We start from the raw sequence: 26,855 nt of genomic DNA, 5'->3' as shown, positions 1-26,855 counted from the left end.
TGACATTTTGATTACTTTTGGGTTGCTGCTCTCCATCATGCAGAGCACTTCACTGACACTGTCTGAGCAGAACCCGACTTCTCTCTTTCATCCTTAAATCCAGAAATTACGCATGGAAGAGGGATACTGGACAATAGTTGAGACATTTTTATGTTGTTAACAGCAGGTGCTTTCATCTGCTCAGCTGCACATTAATTTGAACAAAACTGAGCTTCCAGACAGCTTGCAAGGAGTGGCTGCTTCACATCTGTTTACTGAGTGTAATTTTGACTCTGTATTAAGCTTGCCAATACAGTGATAAATTAGAAGCAAACTCTTTGTGGGTCTATGTCACAAGAAATGGACAATCAGCAACTGGAAGGGGGTGCATATGATCAGAGATGTGATATATGTCCCAAAGATAAAAGGCTAATAACATCTGACCAAATCTTCTGTCCTTTTCTCTCTGAGAGCCTCACTTTTAGATCTGAACACATCTGATTGCTCAGTTATTACAAATGATTATTGGATATTAAAATATTACAAATAATGTTTGGATATCCAAAATAACATGACACTATCATTTGAACATCATCCATGCTGTCATATTAACTTATTTTATTTTCAAGGCAGATTCCAATAGCTTTCCAATGAAAGAATCTGGAGAAATAAAGCCATGGTAGTGTAACAGTTAGCGTAACGCTATTACCGCGCCAGTGACCCGGGTTCAATTCTGGCCGCTGTATGTAAGGAGTTTGTACATTCACCCCGTGTCTGCGTGGGTTTCCTCTGGGTGCTCCAGTTTGCTGCCACATTCCAAAGACGTACGAGTTAGGAAGTTGTGGGCATGCTATGCTGGCGCTGGAAGCGTGGCGACACTTGCAGGCTGCCCTCTGCACAAAAATATGTATTTCACTGTGTGTTTCGATGAACATGTGACCAATCAAAAGATATCTGTCTTATTTTAAATTTAATGTTACTTCAAAAGCAAAAAAATAAATTTTGGAATTTTTGGTTTTGATTTCACACATCCAAATTTGCACATAACTTTGTACATTGTAATATCTTAGCCTGGCTAATGGTACTGAGCAACCTGAACCATGTATTTCCATGTAAAAAGACTTTTCATAAGAAAAAGATTCATGGAGTTGGGAAAATATATTAGCATGGACAGAGGATTGCTTAACCAATAGAAGGCAGAGAGTTGGGATAAATGGGTGTTTCTCTGGTTGGCAATTAGCTGCGAGTGAGGTGCCGCAGGGGTCGGTATTGGGCCCACAACTGTTCACGATATATATTAACGATTTGGAAAAGGGGACCAAGTGTAACATATCTAAGTTTGCTGATGACAATAATTGAGTGGAAAAGCAAATTGTGCAGAGGAAGTGGAGCATCTGCAGAGAGATATCGATAGGTTAAGTGAGTGGGCAAGGGTCTGGCAGATGGAGTAGAAATTTGGTAAATGCGAGGTCATCCAATTTGGAAGGAAAAATAGAAGATTAGATTATTATTTAAATGATGAAAAATTGCAGCATGCTGCTGCACAGAGGGACTTGGGAGTGCTTGTGCATAAATCAAAAAGGATGGTTTGCAGGTGCAACAGGTTATCAAGAAGGCAAATGGAATGTTGGCCTTCATTGCCAGAGGGATTGAATTTAAGAGCAGGGAGGTTATGCTGCAGCTGTACAGGGTACTGGTGAGGCAGCACTTGGAGTACTGTGTGCAGTTCTGGTCTCCTTACTTGAGTAAAGATATACTGGCTTTGGAGGTGGTGCAGAGGAGGTTCACCAGGTTGATTCCGGAGATGAAGTTTTAACCTGTTAGGAGAGATTGAGTCACCTGGAACTATACTCACTGGAATTCAGAAGAATGAGAGGGGATCTTATAGAAACATATAAAATTACAAAAGGGATAGATAAGATAGAGGCAGGACAGTTGTTTCCATTGATAGGTGAGTCTAGAACTAGGGGACATAGACTCAAGATTCAGGTGAGTAGATTTAGGACAGAGATGAAGAGGAACTGCTTTTCCTAGAGACCAGTGCATCTGTCGAATTCTCTTCCCAGGAAAACAGTGGAGGCTACATCATTAAATATATTTAAGACACAGTTAGATACATTTTTGCATAGTAGGGGAATTAAGGGTTATGGGGAAAAGGCAGGTAGGTGAATGTGAGTCCACGGCCAGATCAGTCATGATCTCATTGAATGGCGGAGCAGGTTCAATGGGCCAGATGGCCTCCTCCTGCTCCTATTTCTTATGTTCTTAAAAGACAAATATAAAAGAGCAGGATCTGAATGCATGAAACGTTTGTAATAACGTAGAGGAATTAACAGCACAAAGGAATGTAAACAGACAAGAGGCTGGGAGTTGAATATCCAAGGATGTTCCATGGGCAGGTAAAAGGACAAGGAATAGGAGTGTCTGTCAGTAAACGATGGAATCACAATGGCAGCGAGAATAACATTGGCTCAGAAAATCAAGTGAGTCTCGGTGGAGCTAAGAAGCACCTAGGAGCGAGAATTGGTGGGAGCTGTCTTTAGCCTCCAGGCAACAGTGGTCATGAAGGTGTGATGTCAAATGGGAAAAAAAAGATATATATAACAAGGGTACCATGGGAAAATGGGTCACTTTAATTGACATACAGATAGGTCAAATCACATTGGCAATAATGCATTGAAGGATGAATTCCTGGAATTCGCCTGTGGAATGTGGTTTTTAGACTGGAATATTGAACTTCCATCCAGGGAACAAGCTAGACTGGGTGTTGTACAATGAGAAAGGTTCATTTACTAATCTTGTTCTGCAAGGTCCTCTGGGGAAGAATGACCAAAACATGATGGGGTTCTAAATCTACACAAAGCTAACTAGATAAGATAAAACATCTTTATTAGTCACATGTACATCTAAACACACAATGGAATACATCTTTTTGAGTAGAGTATTCTGGGGACAGCCCACAAGTGTCGCCATGCTTCTGGTGCCAACATGGCATGCCCACAATTTCCTAACCCGTACATCTTTGAAATGTGGAAGGAAACCGGAGCACACGGAGGAAACCCACGCAGACACAGGGAGAACATACAAACTCCTTACAGACTGCGGCCAGATATCAGGAGTGAGTTGGCTCTGATAGATTAGGGAATTTCATTGTAAGGCATGATGGTGGATTTCTGATGCAAAACCATAAAGAAAACCTGACCCAACCATGGCTAACAAGAGAAGTTAAGGATAGCAGTAGATCCAAGGAGGTGTCATATAAAGTTGCTTGAAAAAGCAGCAAGTCTTAAAAAAGGGCAGGCATGGTAGTGTAGCAGTTAGCATAATGCTTCACAGCGCCAGCAACCCTGTTTAAATCTGGCCAGTGCCTGTAAGGAGTTTGTATGTTCTTCCCTTGTCTGCGTGGGTTTCCTCCGGGTGCTCCGGTTTTCTCCCACATTCCAAAGACGTTCAGGTTAGGAAGGGTATAGACAGAGAAAATGCGAGTAAGCTCTTTCCACCTAGATTAGGAGAGATAAGTACGAGAGGACATGGCTTTAGGGTGAAAGGGGAAAGGTTTAGGGGGAACATTAAGGGGAACTTCTTCACTCAGAGCGGTGGGAGTGTGGAACGAGCTGCCGTCTGATGTGGTAAATGCGAGCTCACTCTTAAGTTTTAAGAATAAATTGGATAGATACATGGATGGGAGAGGTCCGGAGAGTTATGGACTGGGTGCAGGTCAATGGGACTAGCGGAATAAAGTTTCGGTACAGACTAGAAGGGCCGAATAGCCTGCTTTCTGTGCTGTAGTGTTCTGTGGCTCTATGGAAGTTGTGGGCATGCTATGTTGATGCCGGAAGCGTGGCGATACTTGCGGGCTGCCCCCAGAACGCTACACAAAAAGATGTATTTCACTGTGTGTTTCGAGGTACATGTGACTAATAAAGGTATCTTATCTTATCTCCTCTTAGTCTGAGGACTGAGAGCAATTTAGAAATCAGTGAAAAAGAATCAAGACATTCATTAAGAGAACAAATATGGAGAGCATACTTGCAAGAAAAGTAAAAGTGGACTTGCATAAGTATGTAAAAAGAGATTAGTGAAGGTGCCTTACAGACAGAAATTGGAGGGGAACAAAGAAACAGTAGCACAATAAAACTGATTCTGTCTTCATGGAAGAGAACATAAATATCTTCCCAGAAATGCTGGAGGATCAAGAGTCAAATGAAAAGGAGGAATTAAATTAAATTTGTATCAGTAAAAAAAAGTGATCAAGAAAGCCATTAAATCCTCAGGGCTTCATAACCTGCACCCAGATTACTAAAAGAAGTAGCCATGGAAGTAGTGGATGCCTTGGTTGTCATTTTACACAATTCTAAAAGATTGTGGAATTTCTCCTACAGATTGGAGGTGGTCAGTGCAACTCTGCAATTAAAAAAAAGCAGGGAGAGAAAAAACAGGGAACTGCAACCCAGTTATTAGTAGTAGGGAAAATACTAAAGTGGATTATAAAGGAAATGATAACCTGACACTTTGATTAATCCCATTGATAGTTTTTAAGTCAGTGTAGATTTATGAAGGGGAAATTGTGCTTACACAAGTTGGGATAACGAATTGGGCATGAATTGAAAATTGTTTGACAAGGCAGAAAATAGGGTACTGCAGGGACCAGTACTGGGCTTACAGCTATTCATGATATTCATCAATGATTTGAATGAAGGAAACAAATGTAATATTTCAAAGGTTGCTGCCAACACCAAACAGAGTGCGAATATGAGTTGTGAGGAGGTTGTAAAAAGGCTTCATGACAATTTTGACATGTTGAGTGAGTGAGCAAAGACAAGGTCAATGAAGTATAACATAATGTGAAGTTATCCATTTTGATAGGGAAAACAGAAAGGAAGGAAATATTTAATGGTGATAGATTGGGAAATGCCAATATGCAAAACAACTTGTATGCCAGTTGTCTGGACTCAATCCATTCCTTGTGGACAGGAACCCACAAAGGCAGGGCAGACACGGTAGCGTAGCAGTTAGTGTAATGCTATTACAGCACCAGCGACCTGGGTTCAATTCCGGCCACTGTCTGTAAGGAGTTTGTACGTTCTCCCCGTGCCTGTGTGGGTTTCCTCCGGGTGCTCCGGTTTCCTCCCACATTCCAAAGACGTACGGGTTAGGAAGTTGTGGGCATGCTATGTTGGCACCGGAAGTGTGGCGACATTTATGGGCTGCCCCCAGGACACTCTACGCAGAAGATGCATTTCACTGTGTGTTTCAATGTACGTGTGACTAATAAAGATACCCAACCTACAAAGGGTTTGTTCCTAATTTATCACCAAATTGGCAGGTATGGCAAGCAGTTAAGAAGGCAAATAGTATGTTGACATTTATTGCAAGAGGATTTGAATACAGGAGCAAGGATGTCTTACAACAAATATACAGGAGCTTGGTGAGACCACACCTGAAATATTGTGTACAGTTATGGTCTCCTTATCTATAAAAGAATATACATGCCATTGGAGGAGTGTAGCAAAGATTCATCAGCTGATTCTTGGGGATGGCAGGATTGTAATGTGAAGAGAGATTGGGTTAATTAGTTCTAAATTCATGATAGTTTAAAAGAATGAGAGGAGATCTAGTTGAAATGTGTAAGAGATTGACAGGACTGGACAGTCTGGATGCAGGGAAGATGTTTTGTCTGGTTTGGAGGTTGGAGGGAAGGTTCTAGAATGAAGGGTCACAGCCGAGAAACAGGGGAAAACATTTAGGAATTGGATGAGGAGAAATTTCTTCATTTAGATAATGGTGAAACTTTAGAATTCACTATCATAGAAAGGAGATCAAGTCATTGAAAGTTTAAGGCAGGTAGGCTTCTGGACACAAAATAGCATCAAGGGGTACAGGGCAAGAGCAGAAATACAGGAGCTCCCCAGCTTATGGATGACTGACTGTTGGAAATCTGTCTTTATGCAAATACTCCCATACAATTTTTAAAGCACTCTTCAGGGTAATAATAATAACAATAATAATAACAATAGCAATAATGTGTTCTGTGGTATTCAGCAAATATTCCATTAGTTTAGTTATGGGTGGTGTTAGGTTGAATATTCAGTGAAATGAATGAATAATGGCAAGTGCATGTGGAGTGATACGACATGGGACTTGCAGAGAAATCGCCTAAGAGACAGTTCTCAGGAGCGGAACCCTCACCTAACCCAGGGGGCTGCCTGTATCTTATTGCACTGGAGGATCAACCGTGATGACTTTGACACCAGTCCCCGGATTCATGTTCAACTGAGCTGGGGCTGACTTCGCAGGAGTCAATCACACTGCTTCATATAAAGGCAAAGCTGGTAACACCGGCTGATCTTCTGCCCTGCTGGGCATTGGAGAATCAGATGGGTTTCACCACAATCTGCTAGTTTTGTGGTCACCATTACTGAGAAAAACCTTTTATTTTAATTTCCAGATTATTTTTAATAGAATTTTGAATCCCACATCTGCCTTTGTGGAATTCATGCTGCAGTCACTGCGTTTTGGGCCAGTAATTTAACACATGTTATTGGATTATGTTGGGAAGTGATTACGCTGTGGAGACAATGTTACTCCCTAGAGGTGAACCACGTGGGAGAATATTATAGCCAGAGCCTCACATGGTCAGGTTTCCAAATGGAAAGTCACAAGAATTCACAAGTAACATGGAGGAGAGTGCCTGGTGTGTGCTTTTTTTTTTGTTTGACCCCCATTTTCAAAATTACACACAGAAAAGGTGCATAAGTGAATCTGAATTTAACAACTCTCTGGTCATATAGGAAGAGAACAAATTGGATCAATCTAACCCTTTGTCACAGCCCCAACACATAATGTGTTTTACAGACTGGTAAGTATTTCTGAGGCATAGACACCTTTGCAGAGAAATGAAACAGCAAATTTGTGCAGAGAGTGACAAACAACAATGAGATAACCGAGCACTTCATCTGTCTCATTGACACTCGGACGCCAGCCCTGCCCTTCTCTTAACATTGCTGACCCTGATGGATCACTCAGAGCAAGTACACTCTCTGAGCTTAGATTATGAGCTTGGTTTTCTGGACTGGGACTTGAATCCACAAGCTTCTAAACTGAGGTTTCTACAGCTAAAGCCACACATTGAACAATAAAGCAGCACCCAGTTAGTATCTGTGGTATCCAGTGGTAACTCAGGGACTGAACAAACTAATGTGCAAGTTGCATGACCTCGTTCACTTTACAAGTAGATTCTCTTGTTAATTTCCTGGTCCACACCATTTTGGAGTTAGGTATTGGTTTGCATAGACATGCTATAACTGCCTAAGTACAGATATGGTCGCACAACAGTTGGACCTGCTACCTCACAGCTCCAACATTGCAGATTTGATCTTCCAGCGCTGCCTGTATGGAGTTTGCAGGTTCTCCCTGTGACTGTGTGGGTCTCCTCTGGGTTTCCTCCGACATCCCAGAGACACACCAGTGGGTTAATTGCTGCAAATTAATCCTTTGTGTTGGTACATAGTAAAAGAATTAATTTGATGGCATGTTGGAGAGAGCAGGTTGCAAGAGGACAGGGAAATGAGGAGACAGGGATTGGGACTGATGGGATTGTGCTGCTGGCAGAAGACAAGAATCCAGTGGGCTGAATGGTCTTTATCTGTGTAAGAATAAGTAACTAACACAGTAATGACCAGCACTTTTGTATCTCGAAGGACGCTTAAGGCAAGAAGAGCTGGTGGTATTGTGGCCTTGTGTATGGCATTGTAACTGACAATGATGGCACGTGTTCATGATTGCCACACTATTCTAAGACCAGTCAATAGCAGCACACAGTATTAGAGTCATAGAGTCATAGAACAGTACAGTACAGATACAGGCCCTTCGGCCCAACTAGTCCATGCTGACCACAGTGTCCACCCAGGCAGTCCCAATTTCCTGCATTCTGCTCCTATCCATCCAAGCCCTGCCCCTCCATGTACCTATCCAAGTGCTTCTTAAATTATACTATTGTACCTGCCTCAATCACTTCCTCTGGCAGCTCATTCCATATACTCACCACCCTCTGTGGGAAAAAGTTGCCCTTCAGGTCCCTTTTAAACCTTTCCCCCTCACCCTAAACCTGTGGCCCCTAGTTTTGGACTTCCCTACCCTGGGGAAAAGACTGTTACTGTCCATCTTACCTATGTTTCTCAGAATTTCAAACACTCCTATAAGGTCGCCCCTCATTCTCCTACGTTCCAAGGAATAAAGACCAAGCCTGGCAACCTCTCCCTATAATTCAGGCCTTCTAGTCCTGGCAACATCCTTGTAAATCTTCTCTGCTCTCTTTCTAGTTCAACCATGTCTTTCCTATAATGGGGTGAAGTGTCCATACATCAGCACCTCCTAACGTGCTCTAAGCCTTGAGATGACGTGAATTAAAATTAGTTTGAATTAGTGGAAATGCACTATAAATGAATTAACAAAACTATTGACTTAGTACAGAAGGGATGGGGAAAGGTGACAGTTTGGTGAGAGATAAGTCATAACTGTTTTTAAACTAGTTGTGGCATTCCCCCACGTTTGTCGTTGCTGCTACAGATGGGATGATGAGTACATTTTGCTGCATTATTTTAGAATCCATCAAGACAAAAATATGATCTAGCGGACATTTAACCCAAATAAAATGTGATTTGGCACAATGAGCTCGTCCGTGTCTCCAGTTGGGCAGGTAGGACTTACTGCAACCAGACTGTCAAATTAAAAAGATGTAGGAGTTGCACAGTAGGTTGTGCAAGTCCTATCAGCAATAACAAGATTCAACTTTTTTAGGAAACAGACCAACCATCGGGGGACTGGAATATTTCCACTTCAAAGCAAGGAGCGAGCATGGACTCAGCTGTCACACACCCGTCTAGAGCAACAGCACAGAAACAACCTCGGGCAAAAACAACACTGAAATGTTGAAAAGGAGGCACATATGTACCTATAGCCAGAACATATTGGGGTTCAGCAAAGCAGGGTAGTGGACAGATTCAAGTTAAATGGTGATCAACCGCGCCAGTATGCTAGCACCTGTACTTCTGTCCCGATGAGAAGATTGAGTTGTTTATGGAACCAGCTGTCAACAAGGCAGCTTTTCAATAGCAGTGTGGTATTTTCCGTGTACGTGTGTGGCTAGATACTTATACTTTAGTTTTTGATGTTTTGTTGCATCAATTGATGAATGCACAGCATCGTAGTGAGGTACCAGAGAAGAGTCAGCTTCATTTGTACTGTGTAAATGGTCTTACTTGGTTGACTTCTTCAATTTAATGAACAGTTCCCTGTCTATTCACAGAGAAGGCAGGGGAGTAGTTGGAAAGAGCGCTGAGCCTCAACATCCTTACCTGGTAACCTCCCTGCAAAGGAGCCATGAAAGTGATGGAACAGTGGGGCCAGGGGTCTGCCAGGGTTCAAAGACGAATGGAGAAGTGCGTGCTGGAAGCAGCACCAGGCAAACAGGATCACATACGCTGAGCAGTAAAAGCAGTGTACAATAGATCGAGCTAAGCAGTCTCACAGCAAAATGATCAGATCAAAGCTTTGCAGCACCGAATAGCTGCTTCGAGGATGGGGACTTCAAGAAAGTCTCCAGCTCTAAAGTCTGAATGCATTGTAAAGGGCTTGCTGTTGCTCATTTGGGAATAACCAGGTCCAGAGTTTGATAGCCAGCACAGTGGGAGTGAAGCAAGATTTGTACTTTTCTCTTTGCATTGGAGAAGAATGTACCTAACAGCATGATGTGGACTGCTTGAAGTTTTATTGATACCTGCAAGTAGTAACACTGCAGAGGGAGAGAAGGAGGGAGAAAGAACGAAGCTCATAGTAAGGGTCAGTACTGCCCAGTTATACAATATATTATTCCCTGCAAAAGCACATCCCCCAGAGATGAGTGAAGAATCTAGAAATGATTCTTTGATGATGTTTAGAAAACACACTTAATATACAGAGAGGAATTAAAAAGAGAGCAATTTTAACAGAGTTTGAAAGTCAGGAATTTAGTTGCTGTGGATGGTGAGTGTAATGAATTAGGACTTGTTGCTTTCTGTGTCCAATTCGTTTGAAGCTTCACATAAATTTCAAGTATTAGATATTTAAATTTAATCCAAAGCTTTGTGAGTTAAACAAATAAAGTACCAAGAAGGTAAAATAGAAATCTCAATTAACAGAATATATAACATAGTATTGAAATGGGTGGCTGGGCATGTGACATGTTGTTGATGCAGCAAGTTTGTGGTAAACCAGATGGATCCAAGCAAACCTGCAGAAATCATGTCCACATCTTGAGGAACTTAGACTCAGAGCTGTTTGAACTAGAGTCTGAGCTGCAGGCATTGATTGATTGGGGAAGGCAAGTATAACTTGGATGGTTTGATTGAGGAGAACCCTTAAGTTAAGTAAGGAGCTGGACTGTGGTCTGCGGCAGGTGGATGTGTCTGAAAGTAAGGTTTGCAGATCTATTGTGAGATGATGTAAGAGCTACGGCCTTCAGTCTTGTCTAATAGGGAAAAGGTACTCACTGCCTGCAGGTATGTAAACAAAGACCATAGGGATGATGTTTCACCACCAATACAAGAGACCATTCATTTGGGGATAATGAAACGAATACGCTAGTGGTAGGGGGTGGTATAGCCAGGGGGATTGATACTGTTTTCACACCTATGGTCAGGAAACAAATGGATGCATTGCTTGCTGGGTGCTAGGGTTGATATCTCCTCTGGTCTGCAAGTGAACTTGAAGTGGGACATAATTAGTATGTGAACCATAGTTACCATGACAGGAATCAATAATATAGATAGAACTAGGTCTGCTGAGAGTGCTTGAGGAGCAGGGAATAGAATTAAAATGCAGGGCATCAGCAGTAATAATCTCACAATCTTTACCTGAACCATGTGCAGGTTAGAACAGATCAGAATTAAAAGCATGACTCAAAGAATGGCATGGGAGAAAGAGGTGTAAATGCATTGAACATTGGCACCATTACTGGGTGGGAGAAGGGAGAGTTAGCTATTCTATTGTGATGGGCTCTGTATCAACCAGTCTGGGACCAGTGTCCTGACAAAATGAATCACCAGAGTTCTGCAACACTATAGACAAGGGGAAGGTTTTAGATTTAAAGAGAAATATTAAGGTCAGAGAGCAGAGTAGCAACTTGAGCAATGATATGCAGAACAAGACAAGAAGTGAAGGAAATTATATGGTAGCAGTGCATCACGAAGCAAAATCTATTCAAGATAAGATGTGAAGAACATAACTAGATGGATGAATCATTCTTAACAAAACAAACTGATGATTAGAATAGAGTTAAGTGATTTTAATCAAAACGTTATTTCAAAGATGTGGTTGTATGGTGAACAAGATTGGAAATTAACTATTTTAGAGCACTTAATATTTAGAAATTAGTGATAAGGTGGAAAAAGGAGATGGCAGCTTGATTAACAAAGATGACCCAAGGCTTGGAGTAAGGAATGACCTTGGCCTGGAAGAGTAGGAAGGAGAAGCAGTATGGGTGGAGATAGACACGAAGTAGAGAAGCACAGGTTGGATTGATTTACAGGCCCACTAACAGCAGCACATTTTCGAGGGAAGTAAGAAAAGCTTGTAGCAAAGACACTCCAATATTCAGTAAGGATTTTAATCTTCGTATTGGCTGGACAAATCAAATTGGAAAAAAATAATTTGGAGGATGAGCTCTTTGAATGCATTTAGAATAATTTTCTGGAACAAATTTAGGGAAAATATCATGAGAGGGTCGATCAGTAATCCCACAATAAGAAATCATTTATGAAAGAATACGATGCATTTGGGAGATACACAGACCAGATAGAAACTGGAGCCAAAAATAAATAAGGCCAATTATATGGTTACGGGGGTGTATGGGGTAAGGTGGACTGGGAAATCAGATTCAATGGTTTCTCAGTAAGTAAGCAATGACAAGCAATTAGAAAAATATTGCAAACACATTGATAAATAGAAACTGCAGAAGAAAATGACCTCTGGCTAACTAAGGATGTTGAGAACTGTATTAAATTATAAGAAGCTTAAAATGTTGCTAACAGAATGTTAAAATAGAAAAGTGGTAAATGAATGAATTGGGAGAGATTTGGGAGTAATAACTAATGCCCAAAAGATTCCAAGTCAAGAGACCACATTTACAGAGCATTAAACATGCACCTTGTACCTGTCTTCACGTTAGAAGACTCAACAAATGCAGCAGAATTGGAAGGGAATCAAGGGTCTGACAACAGTGAGAAACCCAAAGTAATTCATTTCACTACAGAGAGCTGGAGAAATTAAGGGAACTAAACCCAGAGTGATAGCCTGAGTCTGCAACAAAAGATTCTGAAAGAGGTGATTGGAAATGTAATTGATAGTCTTCAAGAATTCCATTGACCTTGGAACAGTCCAAGCAGATCGGCAGGTAGCAAGTGTAACAATACTATTTAATAAAAGGAGAATGAGAAAAGAAATAGGGAAATATTGACTAGCTAGCCCAACATCTGCCATTGGCAAAACACTGGAATTCATCATTAAGCATGTGACACAGAGTATTCATGAACTCATAAGGCCGAGTCAACATGATTTCATTAACGGAAAAAAACATGTTTGACAAATGTGAGCATTTTAAGGACATAATGGCAAGGCAGATAAGAGTTTTAACATATCTGGATTTTTAAAAGGCATTTGAAAATGTAACACACAAAAGCTTTTCATGTAAAATAAGGGCTCCTGGGATAACATATTGGCGTGAATAGAAAATGGTTAAAGGGCAGTAAACAGAGAGTAGGATTAAGTAAATCATTTTCAGTTTGGCAGACTGTTACTAGTGGGGTGCCTCAAGGGCCAGTTCTGGTCCCTCAGTTCACAATATACGATATCCTAATTGTTAGGATAAAAGGCAAATTGTAACACAGCCAGCTTTGCTAATGATACAAAACTAGGTGGGAGTGTGTGTTGTGAAGAGTCTGCAGAGGGCTACAGACATATCTACTGAACTGGGAAGAAGGTGGCAGATGGAATGTAAGAGAATGTGAGGTTTTATATTTTGATAGGAAGGGTAGAAAGGAACAAATTGTGGAACAGTGACCAACTAGAAACTGTTGAAGTATTGGTATACCAATTCATAACATACAAAAAGGAAGCATACAGCAAGAAGTTTGGAAAACAAATGAAAAGTCGACCTTTGCTGCAAAGAATTTGGAGTAGTGAACGAAGGGACTTTGGTGAGATTGCACAGGGCTTTGGTGAGATTTAAGGTGAGAGAGGGTATGTTCAAAGGAGATGTCTGGGGCAAGTCTTCTACACAGAGAGTGGTGGGTGCCTTGAATGTGCTACCAGGGGTGGTGGTGGAGGCAGATACGATAGAGGCATTTAAGAGGCTCTTAGTTAGGCACATGAATGTGCAGAGAATGGAGGGATATGGACATTGTGTAGGTAGAAGGGATAAGGTTAGTTAGGCATTTAATTATGAGTTTAATTAGTTCAGCACAACATCATACCTGTTCCTGTGCTATACTGTTCGATATTCTATGTTCCATATCTCATCTGAATTGCTCTGCTCAAGTTTAGTCCTCCTACCTATGGAAGGATAAACTTTGGAATGAGTGCAGCATTTAATCACAAGATTGATTCCTGGGGTGTTAGGTTTGTCCTGTGAGGAGAATTGAGTGAGTTTGACAATCAATTACTGAAGGTTAGAAGAAAGAGACAGAAAATCCTAAGTGGGGTTGACTGGCCGATGCCAGGGAGCTGCTTACTCTACCTGAAGAATTTAGAATGAGGAGGCCATCAGACCATTTAGTAGGGAGATGATGATCAACTGAACATCATAAAAGAATGAGCATTACATTTTGGAGGCTCAAGAGACTGCAGATGCTGGAATCTGGAGCAACGCACAAAGCACTGGAGGAACTCAGCAAGTCAGGCAGAATCTGCAGAGGGAAATGGACAGTCGGCATTTCAGGTCCAGACCCTTCATCTGGACTGAAAGAAAGAAAGGAGATGGCCGGTGTAAAGAGGTGGAGGGAAGGGATAGATCAAGGACTGGCAGGTGATAGGTGGATCCAGGTGAGTTGAGGGGGGGGGGGAAGCTGATAGGCAGATGTGGGGGGGGGAAGAGTGGGACTGAAACTGGGAGGTGATAGGTGGATCCAGGTGAGTTGGGGGGGGGGGGGGGGAAGCTGATAGGCAGATGAGGTGGGGGGGGAGAGTGGGAATGAAACTGGGAGGTGATAGGTGGAAGTGACAAGGGGCTGAAGAAGATGGAATCTGATAGGAGAGGTCAGTGGAGCGTGGTATCAAGGGAGGGATGTGGGGAGGGGAACCAGTAGGAGGAGTGTTTGGGTGATGAGCAGGAGGGGAGGGAGGGGGAGGGGAAAGAGAGAGGGTGATGGGAGCTGGTGGATCAGGAGGAGAGAGGAGAGAGAAAAGGGAAAATTGGAGAGTAGGGGAGCGGTTACTGGCTGATGTTCATGCCATCGGGTTGGAGACTGCCCAGGCGGAATATGAGGTGCTGTTCCTCTATTTTGCACTGATCTTCGACCTGATAGGCCACAAACAGACGTGTCGGTGCAGGCATTAAATTGAATTAACTTTTGGCCTCTCCACCAACACCCACTTCCCAAGAATGATTTTTTTTAAGGAAAGTTTAAACAGATTCCAGTATGTGCCCAACCCTCTTTGTATCCATAGGACACATATATATGGCATGGAGTTTGTGGCTCCATGTGTGATATATTTATTAATACAATTTATGTTTTTCAGAAATGTTTGAACAAGATTAACAGCTGAGTTTGTGGAACTCCGAGCCTAATTATTTTGCTTCACTTCCATGAGTACTTGAACATTATATTTTCATTGTGTTTGAAAATAATCTGAACACTGACATTCCTTCACCTAATTAAAGAAAGAAACTCTATTTGTCTGATACCTTTCAAAGACACAAGACATCCCAAAACATGTGACAGTTAATGAAGTATATTTAGAAAGAATTCACAACTGTAGTGAAACATTGCACCACTGTGGGCACAACAAGCTCACCACACAAGCAGCAATGAAATAGAACATAGAATAGTACAGCACAGGAACAGGCCCTTGAGCCCACTGTATTGTTCCGAACTAATTAAACTAGTAATAAACACCTAACTAAACGTCCCTTCTGCCTGCACAATGTCCATGTTCCTCCATTCCCTGCACATGTCAGCAGAGTGCAAGCTAAATATGATGTTTTGTTCTGCTGCCAGCTCTGGGCATTGGTCTGGTGTCTGCCTGAACATGGGTGGATGTGCACCAGTGTTACAGAGGGTGGGCTCACAAGCCAAATATTCCTGCTTTCTCTGTATTCACCACAGGGTTCTAATCTTTTCTAATTCCATACAAATCCTGCAGTAGCTCTATAATTGTGTTAAAAATCATGTCGAAGAGCTTTCCAGCTGCTCACATCTGCGGTCACGTACCTGGCAGATGCACATACATAAAATGTGTGTGCTCAACGAACATTTAATACCGCACTTGCAACGCATCCAACAACATAAGCTAAGCCCCTTTGTAAAATCTACATTTGCACATTCAATTAGTGCATTGGCAAGCTATCACAGAATGTTAGAACTGGGAACCATGACCACAGACTTTTGATGTGAGCAACTTAACTGCTTTGCTACGGATTACGATTTGATTACTTTCAAATAAAAAAAGGACTCTTTCATGCAGCAAGTTGGCTTCTATGTCACTCAGTGCACCCTGAAACTCTCTACAACCTGTGCAGTGCATTGATAGCTAAGTGTCAGCAACATAACAGCAGTTTCTGCAAAGTTCCCATAATCAATGATATTATAATGGCTAGGTAATCTGTTTCTGGTATTAAATGAAAGCATATAGTTGTTGAGAAGGCTATGGACCAGGTTCTGGTCAATGAGTGTGTAGTGTGTATGGGTCGTTGATGGTCAGCATTGACAGGGTGGGCTGAAGGGCCTGTTTCTATGCTGTATGACGAAAATTGTGAGAAAGCATAGGCCTCGGTCTTCCACAGCCTACTGTGGAGGAGAATTCCACAGGTTCACCACTCTCAGTGAAGAAATGGCTCCTCATCTCAGTTTTCAGTTTCTTACACCTTGTATCTCGAGACTGTGACCCCTGGCTCTAGCGCCCCACCCCAACCCCACCCCAACCCCAGCTAGAAGAGCCATCCTCCCTGCATCTACCCTGTTGAACCCTATCAGAATTTTATTCATTTCAATGAGATCCCCTCTCATTCTTCTAAACTCTGGAGGATGCAGGTGTAGACAACCTAATCCTTCTTCATGTGACAGTCCCACCATATGAGCAGCTTAATCCAGACATTCATTATTCTTCCAATAGGACCATGGAATTTCTGAACTAGTTAACATTATTTGCAATTCAAAAATGAGAAAGGATACCTGGGAAATGGAAGGCATATCTGCAGTGTGTGTGATGTGCAATGAGTGTGGTTCGTGACGTTTTATGTGTGGCATGTGTGTGTGAATGGAAACAAATGGATTTTACTGAAGTAATGCACCGTGAAGTTGTCAGTCTAGTTATGTATCCTCTGAACCTGCATCATCATTGACCCAAATAAAACATAACCATCCATTATATCAAGCAAAACAGATATATACAGACACAGAGCACTGTCACACTCTCCTTGCAAGAACCAATGAAGGTTATTGGAATATTTCACTGAGAAATCCAATCACTGATACTCTACAGAGAAAATTGAAACTAGCCTTCAATTACAAAACCACAGAGATCAGCTGACATTTGAGTTGCCTTTCAAAACTGAAATGTCAACAAGCTTTACGAACCTCTGAAATTGATTGGTACATTTGCACAAATTCCGAAACAGCTCTCGCCAATTAGGATGACATCAGTGAATTGTAAGCTACAGATGTAGGGAGTAGAACATCAAATGGACAGCTGGAAATGTGGTGTGAGAGGGACAAGTTTCCTTTGATGTTACACTGGGGAAACAAGAACCTCTTCTTATGAATGGACTTCATGCAAATCAAGCAGGGACAAATGTCCTGAAACAAATAACTACAGCAGTAAATAGAGCCTTAAACTACCAAAAACAAATCATGTAACCATTGAAGCTATCAATCTGATTTATATATATTATGTCTGCCCTGATCAAAACATAGTCATCCACAATAATGAATTTGATGCACACACACTTCCAAAAAAACATAGCCCCCTTCACAATGTCAAGAATCACATCACAGTCAAACAAGTACTGTTAGGAATGTGGTCGTTGTTGCAATGTTGGAATTGTGGAAGCTAATGTTTTGCATATAATAAGGTCCCACAAACCACAATGTGACAATCGTTGCATAATCGGCTTAATGATGGTGTCTGGGGGAGAAATATTGAGCAGGACACTGGAGTTATCTTCCCTACTGTTTTTCAGTGTAGTTTCTCTTACACCTACCTGAAGGAAGAGGTGTGCCTTTCTTAAATGCCTCACTGAAAACGCTTCCAATAATGCTGCACTGTAGCATCACATTAAATGTCTAATGTAAGACTTGAACTCACAACCTTTGACTCACAGGTGACAGGTATACCGAATGATAACACTAACAGGCTTCGCAGTGTGCTAATAAAGTGGAAGGTGGGTGGGCTGGGGGAATGCTGGAGGGTTTAGCTGGGGTACATTTATAAATCTGAAAAGGAAATTCCATGCCGTAGAAGAGATTAGCTAAAATCCAAAAGATTGTGTCAGAAAAGGCAGAGAATTTAATTATAATAATTATAGTAAAGGTCACCAGGGAAACAGAGTGTAAAGTGAAAATTATTGGTACTATGTCTGGATGCGCAAAGTGTTTGCAAAGGAGAGATGAGTTAATGACACACCTGGAGCTTGGGATAAATGGGTTAGATCCGTAGCTATAACTGAGATATGATTGCAGGGTGACCTGTATTTGTAACTAAATATTCCATGGTGAATCAAAAATCGATAGGACAGTGGGAAAGGAGGTAGGTTAGCAAATCCTAGTCTCGATTCTACACCCTGATAGAATCAGCGGGAATGGAGCAAAGAAGTAAGAACGAGGAGACAAAGAGTTGATAGAAGATTTGGTTTATTGGCTCCAGACCAGTAATCATAATGTTGGCCAGAGTCCAACTCAGTGAATGAGTCAGCAGAGTAATACAATTGTCCTGGTGATCTTTAATCTTTAAAGGCTGAACCAATTTTACCAAAAGTGCCTTGGAGAGAAAAAAAATACTCATGAAATGAACACGTGGCAAGTTTTAAGAATAACCTACCAAAGAACCAACTAAGGAATGAGATTATTTTGATAGGCTGCAAAATGAGGCAAAGATAATTGGTAAAGAATTCTTTGGGGAAGAGTGATAATATGATAGAATTTCATATTAAGTTCGAGAGTGATCTGATTAAGTCTAGAACTAAGTTAAAGAAACCCAATTATTCAAATCTGTGCAGCAAGTTGTCTGAGGTGCATGAGAAATTATATTAAAAGATAAAATGGTAGTTAAGCAATGGGAAATATTTTGAAAAGAAATAATCATTTTCAACAAATGTACCTTCCCTTGACGAATAAAAAACTTCACTGCACAAAGAGTACATTGCTCGATTAGTGGACAAGTTAAAAATAGTATAAAATTAAAAGTAAGTTTGAGTTATTATATAAGGTGAGGTTTAGGTGGATAATCTCATTGAAAAACACTAAAACGTGGTCAAAAATTGATCGATAGATAATAAAGTATGAGAGTAATCTGGAAAGAAACATAATAAAAGTTATATGAACCTTTACAAGCATGTGGTAAGGAAGAGATTAACAAAATAAAACGGATCCCCAAGGAACAGGCAAAAGAAATTATAACAGGAAAGAAGGAAATGGCTGACTTGTAAAGAAACATCTTGTATCCAGTTTCACAGGCAAAAGCTCAAAGAATATATTAGAAAATGTGGTCCAATGAGAATTAGGAACTTGCAAAGAAAAAGTCCTGAAGAAATAGTGGACCAAAAGTTGACAAATCTGGTTCCAAGGGCCTGCACTTCAGGTCTTTAAAGCAGGTGGATACAGAGGCAGATGGAGTTGGAGTCAGGTGAGGAATTGCGTACTTACCCACAGTGATAGAATGAACAGAAAATCAGGATTTATTTTTAAAGATGAGGGGCCAGTAAGTGTTGGAATGGAAGGAGAATTAAATGTCCATCTACATGAATCACAAGAAGTTAACTTGCTGGTACATCACATAAATAGTAGTCACTTTCTGGGGAAATAGAATGTAGAAGTAAGGAGCCTGGATCATATTTGACAGCTGGAAAATCAACCTAAATAGCTGAGGTGTGATGGATCTACACTTTATTTTAAGGAATCAGCATTGCAACATTCTATTGCGCACAGGGACCAAAGCATAATGCACAAGAGGTGGGAGATTTGGTAGGTTGGGAAGTGGGGAGATTCATTATGGAGAGACACTGAAGGAAGGGAGAATCAAGGCATCAGTGGGAGAAATGATGCCATAAAGGAGATCAAAATTTTGGGGTGGGGGAACCATGCTTAGGTGCTAAGCACGGTCGCTTGGGTGCAATCCAGTTGGATGAGTCAGGGTTGTGATGAGCTTAGGGTTGTGGGGATGGGTTCAGCCTTGTGGGGCCAAGGAAGAGTCATCATGAGAGATAAAGTTAAGGCAGACATATGTCAGCTGGTTTCCTGTGCCAGACTCCATAGTATTGGTATTGGTTCATTATTGTCACTTGTACTGAGGTACAATGAAAAACTTGTCTTGCATACCCATCGTACAGATCAATTCATTACACAGCGCAGTTACGTTGGGTTAGTACAGAGTGCATTGATGTAGTACAGGTAAAAACAATAACAGTACAGAGTGAAGTGTCACAGCTACAGAGAAAGTGCAGTGCAATAAGAGTCCATCTCATCAATAGTCTTATCACAGTGGGGTAGAATCTGTCCTTAAGCCTGGTGGTACGTGCCCTCAGGCTCTTGTATCTTCTACCTGATGGAAGAGGAGAGAAGAGAGAATGTCCCAAGTGGACTGGGTCTTGTCAACAGGATAAATTTAACTTATGATGAAGGAGATCTATCATGTGTTAGAACATAGAACATTGTCCAGTACAGCACAGGAACAGGCTCTTCAACCCACGATGTTGTGCCGAACTAATTGAGCTAATGACACCTAATCCCTTCTGACTGCACATGGTCCATATCCCTCCATCATCTGCATAGACATGTGCCTGTCTAAGAGCTCCTTAAAGGCCTCTATTGTACCTGCTTCCACCACCACCCCTGGCAGTGCATTACAGGCACCCTCCACTCTCTGTATATTCAACATTTCTACCCTGAGAAAAGGATACCAGTTGCTTATCCTATTTATACCTCTTATAATCTTATAAATTTCCATCAGCTCTTCCCTCAGCCTCTGCTGCTCCCGAGGAAACAACCCTAGCTTGTCCAGCCTCTCCTTATAGCACATGCCCCCTGATCCAGGCAGCATCCTGGTAAACCTCTTCCGCATCCTCTCCAAAGCCTCCACATCCTTCCTGTAACGGGGGTGACCAGAACTGAATGCAATACTCCAGATGCGGCCTAACCAGAGTTTTATAAAGCTGTAACATAGCTTTTTGACTCTTGAACTCAGTTCCTCTATTAATAAAGGCAAGCATGTTGTACGCTTTCTTTACCAAGTTTGTTGTGAAGGCTCCTGTCTGCACGAGTGTCCTGTGTCATCTGCCATGGCCGTGAAATATCACAGAATTGGTGTCCAAACATACGCGGCGTGGCACTGGATTCCACTGAGCATGCCTAGGTGGGTCCATTCATTATCACATTTGATACATAGAGGACTAAGAAGGAAATTCATAGACTTTGCTTGATATGTGAGAAGTCCCCAGTTTTATTTACAAGAAGTTTCGTCATAGAATTTCAACCTGACCAAGGGTCTTCAAAATGAAAGGTTAATTATTTCTCTTTCCACAGATGCTGCCTGGCTGAGTGTTTCCAATATCACAGGGAGAATTATCCAACATTCCCTGTAACTTAAGTAGTCATTGAAACAGATGACGTTCTTAGTTGGCTTATTATGAATTTTATGTTCTGTCATGTATGAAAGAAAGTTGTACCATGAGCTTTATTATGTTCTGTTTAATGAGTTTTGCCCTTGAAGTTTGCAAAGTCCGAGAGTTTAGAAATCCTGCGTGGCCATTTCTGTAGCGTGTAAATAAACTCTTTGACAAATCTGTGCAGATAGCATGATGTTGGAGGCTCACATTCTTCATTGCCACAGTCTGCCTGAGGGCAAACTCAATGGAGCAGGCTGGGACCATTACACTCACTCCACAGACACTTGCTGAATATCACCAAGCCATGTTAAGATTAACAGTGTTTGCGAAAGAATTCTGTTCAAGTTTGGCAAATGAACAAAGCAGATTTCTCCTGATTTGAATGTCCTCGACGTGAAGCTTCCTCCTCACAAATCTCATGTCACTTTGATTTTCCTCCCATGGTTTCTGAAGGATATTCAGTTGAACGTGTTGGACAGATTTCCTGCCTGGTCCTGCTGCTCTGTACCGCACACCAGAAGTACTTATGTGACTCAACCCAGAATGATATCACAACTAAATGATAATGAAGATGTAATGATATTGCTCAGAACAACAAATTTGGCTGCTGCTGTATTGTGCAAAAGATTCTTATTAATGAAAGAATAAAGATGTTGCCAAGCAGATGACTTATCCTTTTGCCCTGTCTTTATGCTTTATTCAGGAATAATCCGAACTGCGGTCGCAAACCTGGACCGTGAGAAGAAGGATCATTACATCCTGGTAATCCAAGCCAAGGATATGGCAGGGCAGCTGGGTGGATTGTCCGGATCAACTACTGTAACCATCACCATCACAGACATCAATGACAACCCTCCGCGATTCAACCAGAGTAAGACATTGCTTTTCTTAGCAGAAGTGAAAGGATACAAACCCCAGAGCACAGAGAATTTCCTAGCAATATACTAATAAATGTTCTGGGTTCTTTCCTTCTCTCACTTGCAAATTTCTCTCTGCTTGTGTTATTGGAATTGGTTTATTATTGTCACATGTACCACGATCCAGTGAACAGCTTTTGTTTGTGTGCCATCCAGACAGATCTTGCCATGCATAAGCACATTGAGGTCATAAAAAGAAAAACAGAATGATGCAAGATGATCAGAGACATAGATCAAGTGGACAGTCAGAGACTTTTTCCCAGATCGACAATGGCTAACACGAAGAGACATAATTTTAAGGTGATTGGAGGAAGATATAAGGGGGATGTCAGGGGTAAGTCTTTCACACAGAGAGTGGTGGGTGCGTGGAACGCACTGCCTGCAGAGGTTGTGGGGGAAGATACATTAGGGGCATTTAAGAGACTCTTAGATAGGCACATGAATGACAGAGAAATGAGGGGGCGAAGTGGGAGGGAAGGTTTAGATAGATCTTAGAGCAGGATAAAATGTCGGCACAACATTGTGGGCTGAAGGGCCTGTACTATGCTGTAATTTTCTATGTTCTAGAATGCAGAATATAGTGCAGCAGCTACAGAGAAAGTTCAGTGCAGATAAACAAATAAGGTGCAAGGACCATGAAGAGATGGATTGGGAAATCAAGCGTTCATCATTAGCATATGAGAGATCCATACAAGAGTCTGATAACAGTAGGATAGAAGCTGTCCTTGAGTCTGGTGGTATGTTCTCTCAAGCTTTTGTATCTTCTGCCTGATGGGAGAGGGGAGGAGAGAAAATGACCATGGTAGGTGGGGTCTTTGATTATGTTTGCTGCTTTCCTGAGGCAACGAGAAGTGCAGACAGGGTCAATGAAGGGGAGGCTGGTTTGTGTGATGACTAGACAACCCTCTGTAGTTCCTCGCAGACTTGGATAGAACAGTTGCCATACCAAGTTGTGATGCATCCAGATAGGATGCTTTTTGTGGTGCATCTGTAAAAATTGGTAAGAATCGAATTTCCTTAGACTTCTGAGCAAACAGAGGCACTGGTGTGCTTTCTTGGCCTTTGTCTTCATGTGGCTGGATGAGGACAATTTGTTGGTGATATTTACACCGAGGAACTTGAAGCTCCCAGCCATCTCCATGTCAGCACCACTGATACAGACAGGGGCGTCTACTCCGTCACACTTCCTGAAGTCAATGACCAACTCCTTCATTTTGCTGACATTGAAGGAAAGGTTGTTGTCTTGACACCATTCTTCCAGACTCTCTATCTGCTTCCTGTATTCCATCTCATTGTTGTTTGAGATCCAGCCCAGGAGATGGAATGAAAGCTTTTGTCAAAGAGCTTTTGGTATGGAATGAATGCAGTCATTGTGTCTGTGTGAGTCCTTTGGGAGAGCTTTCTAATTGGTCCATTTCTGCCACAGCATTGTATGAATCTATATTGCTTAGGGCACTGGAATACTCTCTGCACACACTGTACTGCATCACTGAACAGTACATCATATATTCCATGCAGAAATCGCATTGAACCTTTTGCAGCATGTGGCCTGTCTCTGAAAATAAAGACGATGTATGCCTTGGGTTTAAATCTGAAAACGTAATTTTGATATAGAGCTCTGGGAACAAGAAGACACAACAGCTCATTTGCACTTTCACAGTGGCCCTGCCATTTTTTCTTGACAAGTGCATAAAACAGAGAAAGCTGGAAACATTCAACAGGTCAGGCAGCATCTGTGGAGACAGAAACAAAGTTTATGCTTTAAATTAATGGCCTTTGGGATGCAAATCTTGTTATTTAGAACTTTGCCTCTCTTTCCCTGCCTGACTACCTGAATGTTTACAGGATTTTCTTCTTTCTATTCTAGATCCAGTTTATATTTAAAACTTACCAATGATTGTGCTTCCACATTCACATCATTTTGAGATAAAATAAGATATCTTTATTAGTCACATGTACATCGAAACACACAGTGAAATGCATCTTTTGCATAGAGTGTTCTGGGGGCAGCCTGCAAGTGTTGCCACACTTCTGGCACCAACATAGCACACCCACAACTTCCTAACCCGTACGTCTTTGGAATGTGGGAGGAAACCGGAGCACCCAGAGGAAACCCACACAGACACAGGGAGAACGTACAAACTCCTAACAGACAGCGGCCGGAATTGAACCCGGGTCACTGGCACTGTAATAACATTATGCTAACCGCTATGCTACCGTTCCTGCCTTAAAATGTATTCAGACAGGCACTTAAATAAGAAAGCCCTTATGCAAGCAAATCAGATCAGTGTAGTTGGGCAAAAAGGTCAGCATGGACATGACGAGCCGAAGGACCTATTCCTGTGCTGTTCCTTGGCACCACCCACTTCCACAGTGCAGCCTAGACCACGTCTACCCTCGGTGCAAATATTTCACCTTGTCTTCCCACTGACACTGAGCAATTGATTTAAATTTGTGTCCTCTTGTTACTGATCCTCTTCCAATCATTACAAATGTATGTTGCCTTTGTGCTCGGTAAAAGAAAACCCTCAGCTCTGATGAATGTCCCATAATTTCAGGTCTGAAAAGGACAACCCCAGCTGCATGATTTTCTCCATGTAACATCGCACTATAGAGTCATACAGCACAGACACAGGCCCTAAGACCAATAGGTGTAGGAGCAGAACAAGGAAATTTGGCCTATCGAGTCTGCTCCGCCGTTCAACTATGGCACTTATGTACAGTGGTGTTCTTCTGAGCCTGGTTCAGAGGCACCTCATTGCAACAGACAAGATAGATGGCAGCTGTGGGAGGAGGTAGTAAGAGTGGATGGGGAAGTTGCTTGGCTTTACAACTAATTATGCTGAACTGGATTGCTAGATTTTACGTATAACTGCTTAATAAGTGCAAACTTCAAACATGCATCTAAAAAGATCACGTTTGTTTTGTGTAATTGGGTTCATTTCGAATTGTGCGATTCACACAAAGTAATAGAACATAGAACATAGAAAAACTACAGCACAATTCAGGCCCTTCGGCCCACAAATCTGTGCCGAACATGTCCCTACCCTAGAAATTACTTGGCTTACTCATAGCCCTCTATTTTACACAGCTCCATGTACCTATCTAACAGTCTCTTGAAAGACCCTATTGTATCCACCTCCACAACCATTTGCGGCAGCCCCTTCCACGCACTCACCACTCTCTGAGTAAAAGAGTGACAACCTTTTACTCAGAGAGTAAAACTTACCCCTGACAACTCCTCTATACCTACTCCCCAGCACCTTAAATCTATGTCCTCTTGTGGCCGCTATTTCAACCCTGGAGAAAAGCCTCTGACTGTCTACCCTATCATTACCTCTCATCATCTTATACACCTCTATCAAGTCCCCCCTCATCCTCTGTCTCTCCAAGGAGAAAATGCCAAGTTCCCTCAACCTGCTTTCATAAGGCACACTCCGCATTCCAGGCAACATCCTTGTAAATCTCCTCTGCACCCTCTCTATGGCTTCCACATCTTTCCTGTAGTGAGGTGACCAGAACTGAGCACAATACTCCAAGTGGGGTCTGACCAGGGACCTATATAGCTGCAACAAAAAGCTCTCAGCTCCTAAATTCAATTCCCCGATTGATGAAGGACAATACACCATATGCCTTCTTAACCATAGAGTCAACCTGACCAGCCGCTTTGAGCGTCCTATGGACTCAGACCCCAAGCTCCCTCTGATCCTCCACACTGCCAAGAGTCCTACCATTAATACTATATTCCGCCAACATATTTGACCTACCAAAATGAACCACTTCACACTTATCTGGGTTGAACTGCATCTGCCACTTCTCAGCCCAACTCTGCATTCTATCTATGTCCCTCTGTAACCTCTGACAGCCCTCCAAACTATCCACAACACCCCCAACCTTCGTGTCATCCGCAAACTTACTAACCCACCCCTCCACTTCCTCATTTAGGTCGTTTATAAAATATTCAACAATGCAGTTCCACTGCAGAGGTGTTTAAAATACAGAGGCAGCAGTTCAAGATCGGAAGGTTTGGGCTTATCCGAATACCGTCAGATTTTCAGCTTGGGGTAGCATCAACATTGTGCTTAATAAGCTTCTACTGTGCTCAAAATGTCTGCTGTTAACTCCACTTCTCCATAAAAGTCAACCCATTTCAACACAATCTTCAATGTCCGTGCCTGTACATGCTATGAATCTCACTTTACAGACTTTGTCATCAATACTCACAATAAACACCAGCTCTAAATGCACCATGAACTCTTCATCCACACATAATGAAGCGTATTAGTTGGTGCACTTTCAACTGCACTTATTACACCGTGCACACTGTTATTACCTGCTTTGACCCCATTCCCTCAAGTCCCATAACAAAATGAACCCTAAATACACTACTTTTTGTAATTCTACACACACCTTGATTCCCAATTCTACAGATTCCATGTACTCTACACGCTGCAGACTTTATCACTTTGCATGCGCTTTCAAATTCATAGCTGAACAAACCAAAAAAAACCATTACTGTTAACACCATAAACTCTATTTCCATCCACACAGTGAACCCTGACTCTCCACATTTGATTAACTCCTCATTGCATGGATGTCTTCTATATGTGGACATGAATTATATTTCTGCACTTCTAATAATCCCACTTCTACACACACATTCAGCTTCACTTCACACACCATTCAAACTCAAAAGTTCAAAAGACCACTGTGATAATCCTGATGACATGGAATTAGCTACAATGCACACCACAGAATTAGACTGTTCAGTAAGTTTGTACTAGTATCTACACATTAAGTGAATTTGATTTAATAGTGACTATCTTGTACTTAAGTCCCTTAATTTCTGGTCCATATCCTTAATACAATTTCCCACTCCACTTAAATTG

At 41.8% G+C, this 26,855-nt stretch overlaps 1 protein-coding gene across 3 annotated transcripts in view; it reads left to right on the top strand.

Moving 5' to 3' along the window:
- Positions 1 to 26,855, top strand: part of LOC127578699 (cadherin-22) — a 783,176-nt gene that overhangs the window by 410,127 nt on the left and 346,194 nt on the right. For all 3 annotated transcript variants that reach the window (XR_007957561.1, XM_052031006.1, XM_052031005.1), the window contains exon 5: positions 21,753 to 21,920. Coding sequence is in view for 2 of the 3 variants with exons in the window: in XM_052031006.1 (XP_051886966.1) it covers positions 21,753 to 21,920 (168 nt within the window). In the remaining variant the exon portion in view is untranslated. The remainder of the gene's footprint in view (positions 1 to 21,752; positions 21,921 to 26,855) is intronic.

This window comes from Pristis pectinata, chromosome 16 (assembly GCF_009764475.1).
Source record: "Pristis pectinata isolate sPriPec2 chromosome 16, sPriPec2.1.pri, whole genome shotgun sequence".
In the NCBI taxonomy this organism is placed as follows: Eukaryota; Metazoa; Chordata; class Chondrichthyes; order Rhinopristiformes; family Pristidae; genus Pristis; species Pristis pectinata.
Note: the sequence above shows the minus strand (reverse complement) of the source record. Positions and strands in the feature narration are given on the sequence as shown.